Source organism: Opisthorchis viverrini, assembly GCF_000715545.1.
Source record: "Opisthorchis viverrini unplaced genomic scaffold opera_v5_387, whole genome shotgun sequence".
NCBI lineage: Eukaryota > Metazoa > Platyhelminthes > Trematoda > Opisthorchiida > Opisthorchiidae > Opisthorchis > Opisthorchis viverrini.
The window spans coordinates 119,056-127,564 of NW_008752044.1; the positions used below are offsets into that span (position 1 = coordinate 119,056).

At 45.6% G+C, this 8,509-nt stretch overlaps 1 protein-coding gene across 1 annotated transcript in view; it reads left to right on the top strand.

Moving 5' to 3' along the window:
* The window catches only part of T265_10596 (hypothetical protein), a gene marked incomplete at both ends in the record, with an annotated part of 15,472 nt that extends 12,378 nt beyond the window's left edge, over positions 1-3,094 (top strand). Inside the window, one exon of the mRNA XM_009177015.1 lies at positions 2,747-3,094. Within this exon, the coding sequence (XP_009175279.1) occupies positions 2,747-2,973 (227 nt within the window). The remainder of the gene's footprint in view (positions 1-2,746) is intronic.
* Between the last annotated feature and the right edge of the window lie 5,415 nt (positions 3,095-8,509).

Genomic DNA, 8,509 nt, shown 5'->3' on the forward strand with positions numbered 1-8,509 from the left:
TTGATTTGCAAATGAGTGTATTTCTCGAAAACAGTGCAATTTGAGTTCAAGTAGATCATCAGGAAACTCGGAGACTGTGCCTACCTGATAAGCCTCAAGAAGGGCGAAACCGGTCGTGGGCTGTCTAAGAGTTTTCAGCAACCTTGTGAGTAGTTTCCTTTATGAAAAAAAAGAGACTAGCCCTGTTTATGATGCATCTCCTAGGTGTTTTAGCAATAAGATCTCTTACCCCGTGGGGTAGGGGGTAGCTGTGAATAACCCATCTGTGATGAAAATGCAGCCGCAAACAAATAGCAGTGGCACTACCAGAGCGCGATGGGTCGTGACTTGGGTAACGCATCCCAGTGTCCTGTCAAAGGTCGGTGTGTGTGGCCTCCAGAACAAAGTCACTGACAACCTGGGCGCCATGTCAGGGAAAACAGTAGGAACAGATCCCTGGTCTCATCTAAAAATCGTTCGTCCTTGCTTCCGTGACATGGCTTCTTAATAGGTTGTCACCATCTCTTCATGAACACCCGGGGCGCCTGGCCTGTGAAGTTATCTGACTCGTATCGTCCAGCTGTAACATTTTTTCGGTGCATTTCTGCCATGCCACCCGAAGGAAGCATGAGGGCTGGGATACTGTGAGGTTTTACCACGCCTAGACAGGAGTATTTGAGTTGCAGAGTTTGGTTTTGAGCTACGAACCTTCCGTTCAGTAAATTTGCGCCTTAATTACTGAGCTCTCTCGAGATCGTAACATGAATCGTAACCATGAATCAAACAGCTTTGGCGCTCACCGACACACTTCGGCTGATCCAATTGGTCTGCAATCTAGCATATACGCTGTTGTGTCTCTAAAATCAAGGAACGCAAGTATGTAGTATACTTTCCTATTATGGCCTTAAAAATTCAGGCGAATTAGGCCATGTTGTGTTGGAGGTTGTAATATGGAGAGATAAAGAGCCGAAAACTACGAAATCGGCACACAGCCATACGATCGCTAGGGAGGACGGATAGAGGGAGTACCGTACAACACCCAGCGCGCCCGCCCTACGAGGCCAACCCAACCGTTTTCCGTGGTCGCCGTATGGTTATTTGTGGGTAAGGCATTGATGTGCATGCTACTGTCACTGATCTGTAGGTGACTGTTTGCTTTCAACGAGACATTGCAGTAATAAACACTAACAAGTGTATATTTTTAAAGCCGTAGTCATTTCACGAAAATGAGGTAGCACTGCCTCAAGTTTAAATCAACCCAGTCATGTTTTATCCCCAGTCGTTTGGATTCGGAGTTCGGGCGCCAGGACGAGCGCTCTGGATTAACTGCCCCTAATAACTCTGAAGCAGAGGTAAATGCAACGGTAGTGATGGATTGCTGAAATGTGAGGTATATATTTCAAAAAGATTGAGGGGTCTCATTGCTCTAATTTTCAGACACCCATAGTGAGTCACCATTGTGATAAAAATGTTGAAAAAATCGTTCAGCTGTAGCACCTTTTCGGTGCCTAACTGCCATGCCACCAGAAGGAAGCACGAGGGCTGGGATACTGCCAGGCTGCCCGAGCCTAGACAGGGGAAGTCGAGAGGTCGGGTTTGAACCACGGACCTTCCAGTCAGTAAATTCGCGCTCTCACCACTTGGGACATCTCGCCCCATAAAAATATAGTGTGTCTGTTAATCGCGTTATCGCTCTTGACTGCTTTGGAATATGTGGTTTTATATCAAGGTTGTTTTGAAACCCTCGGAGCCATCGAGTGACGTCATCATTTAGTTGTCTGAACAGCATTCAGAAGTGGAGTCGAACTTATGGACTACCGCTGCTGGACTGTGCACCTGGTTCATTCGGTAGAACCAACAGTGAGCAGGCAGTTGACAATATGCCTTCATCAGATTGATCCACTCTGATGTGTTTATTTTGTCAACGCACACCTGGATACATTTTGCTTCCGAAAAAGTTTAACATGAGTGGTTTCATCTTATTCACGCTTCAAAAAACGGGTCTGGAATACGCTGGGAATTTTAAATATCCAACCCTTGATAAGCTCAAAAGTCACAATGGGCAACTACTCAGCGTGGGTAGTGGCAGTTGGGCTATTGCGCTTCACACCCACTGTGCCTCTTGAACTTTTGTCGGGACGCCACCTTGATAAGCGAGTGAACAGGAATTCCTGAGGAAAGTTAAACGGTACATGGTCCCTTGACAGCATATCAGTGAGATGCAACGACACTTTGGTCGTATTGGTTGATCAGGTGGCCGTTGATCTGTTCACCGGTGGGGGTGCGAGGTAGCTCAGCAGTTGGAGCGCGAATTTACTGACGGGAAGGTCCGTGTTTGGAACCCGACCTCTGCCCCTCGATTTCACTGTCTAGGCTTGGGCAACCTGGCAGTATCCCAGCCTTCGTGCTTCCTTCTGGTTACATGAAAGCTAGTCACCAAAAGGGTGCTACAGCAGAACCCGCCGGTGGGTTCGCAGGCAGGTGAGGTGGGAATTATTTTGCTCTTTTCCATGCAATCCACCTCGGGTTATGTTAAGGTGTTTAGAAAACGTAAGAAGCCCGGTCATCTGGCGAGCTAAGGACCAGTGCCTTACAGGTCCACTCGCGAATGCGTAAAAGCTCACTGAATATGCTTCTTTTTTTGAGTGGTTAACAGATAGCACGAGAGTATGGCAGTGGTCACAATGAGGCCTTGTTCTGTTTCGCAGCCATACTATATGATGACCTTCGCCTGTTCATGTTTTTTCATATTTCTTCCTCCTTTTAGTATTAACTCCGAAAAAGAGTTCACGTCCATATCTTGCAGCACTTCTTGCGGAGTCGACCGCTGATGCCTCGCCTACGGATCAGAGAGATAGTGGACAGTGTACAACAGTGGCAAAATCCAGAGCACCCTCTTCATTGTGTCTTAATACCATGGCGAAATCCAACACATCCTCCTCCAGCCTAGCCGGAAATCCATACCTTTTGAAGCCTAAGTTTCCCGAATGTTGATTTTCAACAATCGTTCTTGTCCCTGTTTCTTGTACATAGCTGTAAATAGACACTTCAGCTTCTGTTGGTCCCTCTTATGATTTCCGGTGTTCCTATCCACGCATTTCATGTTGATTTTGAATAATGGCTTGCGTTTTCTAACACTCCTGAGCACCTTGATGTGAGCTGAATTGACCGTAATCGATTGCAACCTTCGTAAAAATCTGTAGGTATAGTTTGATGCTGGGAATTCCGGTGTCCACAAAGGGTCCTTGTTCTGATAGATATGAGTTGAACTAGTTAAGCGTGATGCTCTAAGCCGAGTATAGTCGGTAGCCGTAGGGTACGAGTTCATATAGTTCCTAGACGACTAGTGTTATTTCCCATTTTTAAGGGAACCGTTAAGTTTCTGCTCTCCAGTCTTGGTCAGCGCGCCGCACCGTATAATTTGTCCTGCTGTTGACTGTTATTGTATTTGAATTAATAATGGGATACCAAAGTCAACCTTCTCCATTGACATCATAACACCAGTGCTCAACACTGATACTTCACTGTCGTAAACGTAAGGCTAGCCCAATACAAACATCCGAGTTGCCTAGACAACTCTCAGATAATTTGGTTAGAAACTGGCGTCGGTAAGCTGCTTTATCTCCTTGACGTGGTACTCAGATATTGCAGATTTTTTTCCGTGCGGCTGGAGCTGAACAGGATGGTTGCCAATGTTTCGGTTCCAATTCATTCATCAACTAATCAAGACTGCGCAACGCTTGTCACGGTCTGCAGCACTGTCCACTTCAGCTGAGCTGATAGCCCCTTCTGGTTGTGCACGTTGTTAGGGGCACTACTTGGCTCGTGGGAGCCTGTGAGCCAAGCACGATGGTACGATTGTTGCCAGAGTAATCGGTGCTATCATGTCACCACAAGCTCTTGTTCTGACCAACCAGTAGCGGCATATCTTGCCCACAATTGGTATTAGTGCTTTAACCCTGATGACGTCGACGCAAGCCATTCACTCTTACAGCCTAGCCTGCTAGCAACAATACGTCATACTCATACTTTTAAGATGTCGTTCACTGCATCGCGCGGGGTCGATGGGCTTCACAATGTTCTTGAAAACAGCTGTGACTGCACAGCTGTCGGCTTGCTCACTTGTTTATCAGTCAAATGACCTCAAGAAATTGTCAGCCCAATGTGCGTCCATAGAACGCCCCGCACTGACTTTTTCAACCTTTCCCAAAATGGATGCGAAAAAGTCACTAGTTTTTTTTAGTATACCTAAGCGGGTCGATTAGTAAAATGGGTTCAAATACTGTGCACTAGACACTATAAGCCTTCATGATTGTTTGTTTCATAATCATACTGGATAAAGTGTGAACGATACAGCTTGATTTGACGAGTCTGATATAGTTGTAACATAAATACCTGATCGCTTAAGAACACGAAAATATTACAATGGTTTTAGTTGCTCCGCTGAAACGTAACTGGCCTTTGTTCGTGTTTGTGATTCCCAGATAATCCTTCGTATGTTTTCGATTTTCTGTGCCGCGGGTAAAAATCTTTGCCGGAAGAAATTTTCAAGTTTCATTTTCCACACAGTAAATTCATCCAATTCTTCTGCTTCCGGCACTGTCGGAGTTACATTCGTGTCTTCCGGGGGCGGTTCGACTATTTCATCTACTGTCTCCTCAACTGTAACCGGTGGAGTTAGTTGCTCCGCCTCCTAGTTCGTGGAGAGGGAAGAAAAACAGTTAATCGGGCTACCTTGCCTGAGTACGCGATGTTAATAAAGTCCAATAGTCAAAATAATGATGTTTTCCTTAGTACATATTTATGCTTAAGAATAGGTATAGAGCATGGAGTTACTCTGCGGAATTTGCTTTGGCTAACGGGTTCCAGATTGCAGACCACTGAGCTCAAACATGTGCTCAACGCTTATTCAAGGTTGTTTGTTCGTCACCAACGCTTGTGTCCCAGCCAACGTGAGTCCCAATTTCATTAAGGATGGATTTCGCTTCAAACTGAACAGGCTTGTCCGTGAAACGCAAAATACGGTTGTCGCAATACCAGCCAGAGATGTGAATGCTCCACTTGATCAACTACAACGTGATGAGGACAACTTGAGAGATTAACTTTCTATTGGTCTTCAGCGCCTTGGCAATATAAACCGTCCGATACAACAACCGGTGGACAATTCCCGTGGAACAAACTTCTCGCACAGCTTTGCCGAATTGTCACCTGGTGTGCTTCGTCCTCGAACCAGGGATGAACCAAAGTACATCACATTGCAATGGGTTCCGAATGACGAGAAGGTTTGCTTGGCCACAAATCCCATTGAATCACCTACTTTGATCTGATTTGCGCCATAGTTATTCTTCGTTTCAACAGACGTGGGTGGATGTGGCTTATTTAGCACAGCCACAAGTACTGAACGTTTATCAAGCCGAACTAGCTTTGGTTTGCACAGCCAACTTCCCTGACTGCACCACACCGCTGACCACACATCGCAGATGCTTTACAGACTGAAAGTGTTCATCCGTGTGACTCAACTATTCTACAATGCTTTATATCGGTTCGATTTCTCAATGGTCTGTTCTTGCCAGCCACGAACCTAACCTACCTGGTAAGCTGTTCTAACTAAAACTGAGAGCCGGCTTGCAGCAAACCACGAAAGGTGGTGGGCGATGTCGGAGCTTCATCTGCTGCTGAGAATTCAATGTAGGTATTTCAACCCATCAGATCAGTTGGGAGAAATTGGTTGAACACAACTGAAACGACGAAAGAAGAATGCCAGGACTTACAACCAGTCCATTCAAACGCTTTGGACGTTGGTTCAAATACTCCTAAGGACATTTCATCTGGCTCCACCTGTCCTCAGGCGCATCCCAAAGAACCACATGTATGCAATGAACCACCAGTCACCTCACCAACCGTGTCTAATACCTCCAGACAAATTACCAGTCGCCAATGCCCCCAGGCCTGTGTGAACTTTCTCCAGCAACGTTCAGAGATGTGGGATTGCAACAGTGATGAGGACAACTTGAGAGATTAACTTTCTATTGGTCTTCAGCGCCTTGGCAATATAAACCGTCCGATACAACAACCGGTGGACAATTCCCGTGGAACAAACTTCTCGCACAGCTTTGCCGAATTGTCACCTGGTGTGCTTCGTCCTCGAACCAGGGATGAACCAAAGTACATCACATTGCAATGGGTTCCGAATGACGAGAAGGTTTGCTTGGCCACAAATCCCATTGAATCACCTACTTTGATCTGATTTGCGCCATAGTTATTCTTCGTTTCAACAGACGTGGGTGGATGTGGCTTATTTAGCACAGCCACAAGTACTGAACGTTTATCAAGCCGAACTAGCTTTGGTTTGCACAGCCAACTTCCCTGACTGCACCACACCGCTGACCACACATCGCAGATGCTTTACAGACTGAAAGTGTTCATCCGTGTGACTCAACTATTCTACAATGCTTTATATCGGTTCGATTTCTCAATGGTCTGTTCTTGCCAGCCACGAACCTAACCTACCTGGTAAGCTGTTCTAACTAAAACTGAGAGCCGGCTTGCAGCAAACCACGAAAGGTGGTGGGCGATGTCGGAGCATCATCTGCTGCTGAGAATTCAAAATAGGTATTTCAGCCCATCAGATCAGTTGGGAGAAATTGGATGAACAAAACTGAAACGATGAAAGAAGAATGTCAGGACTTACAACCAGTCCATTCAAACGCTCTGGACGTTGGTTCAAATACTCCTAAGGACATTTCATCCGGCTCCACCTGTCCTCAGGGGCATCCCAAGAACCACATGTAAGCAATGAACCACCAGTCACCTCACCAACCGTGTCTAATACCTCCAGACAAATTACCAGTCGCCAATACCCCCAGGCCTGTGTGAACTTTCTCCAGCAACGTTCAGAGATGTGGGATTGCAACAGTACGTCAGCTTACTGTGTAGCTGAGACGGTTGGACCGCCGGAGAAGTACCCGCTAATTGGGATTCCCCCACCATTTTCCTCATCTATGAGGAGAGCCAACGCACCGCTGGCAGAAGCCACAATTCGATCAGCCTCATCAGTGTCATTTCCAAAATATGCTTCACCACCTGAGTTTATTGCTTAAGTAATCAGTCCTTGAAGATCAGATGGCGTTTTGGCCGGCCGACTTTGCATTATTCACGAGGCCACCTCAAGTGCTGGAGATGCACACACAGAGACTGATTCTTCTGGTCTCTTTTAGCACCGTCGAAAGAGTTGCCTTGCGGAATTTTCTAAAGCAAAACAGAGTTCAGTTAAAATTTGTTCACATCCTGAAGGCACTCCATGCACATACGTTTGCGCAATTCTGAACGTACGGCGAAATATCCCCTAATTTTATTATTTCAAGTTGTGTCTTAATTCTGTTTAATTTTTTCTAGACAACATCCTCAAGAATCTGTCCAATACTTTTGAACATGACAGCATTGATCTATTACCAGGAGTGTCAGGAAGGTCAGATTCGTGAAGGTTATCGCAGAATATCCGAAACCTGGTGAGACCCTCAAAATATAGCCCGAGGACGTCGTACTTTCGCACTCACTTGTTTGCAATGATACTGGAGGGGGGATAGCAGCCAGATATAACAATGGGAGTCCCTTCAAAACCCAGTAGTAGATTGTGGTTTTGGGAATAAGACACAAGAATCCATTGATCACCTGACGACTTGCACTCGCCATTTCAGATTTGGTTTCCTATCACGAAATTGTAAAGTGACGGTACCAAACTGGTTAGGTTTTGATAGGGCTACTCCAAATCCCTAAGTATGCACGTCTAGGAAGCTGCCGCAACAACAAAATTGTCTAACTCAACGAACAGAGATGCAGCCAACTGGACTGGAAATGCTTATTTGAATGAAGGTGTATTTTTCAACATCCCGTTGCTGAACTCTTATGTATACGCAAGTACATCTTAGCCAGTCGAAGTTTGCATACTATAAGTATTCAAGCAGACGGTACGAAAATCAGAGGCATGTGATTAAAGATCGAGTGGAACATAGGATTCCTTGGCGTCGGGTCGGGAATCAGAATTACGAGGGTTATTCGACTGGCCTTGTTCTGTTCCCTAATCAAGGTCGAAATCATCAGAGCAGACGTTTTTGTATTTACAAATCAGACCTGGCCTTTGCAGTAACCAGCATCCTAATCTCGTATCTGCTTGGTAACTCCGGGCCAACTTCGTGAATAAATTCCGCTGCAGAATCTACTCGGTATTCTGTCTACAAGGTCTGTCAGCACTGAAACTTTAGAGTCAGGAAGACAGATAATCAGATACATTTAGATGACACTTGTCTGACGGATGTAGTGTTTCCCATGTGAGTAAGCGTATTGGTAGGTACACGTTGGGGCAGTTGGTCGTTTAGTTTTTTTTGCGGACATAAGATAGCCGTTAAATGTAAAATGGTGGCGTTCATTGTTGCATGTGCGTTTAAACATCCTTGGAATATTGTGTGCAAACAATGGCTGATCAAGTCGCTACGTCATCATCACCGTGCGAAAACCATCGCATCCAAGATGT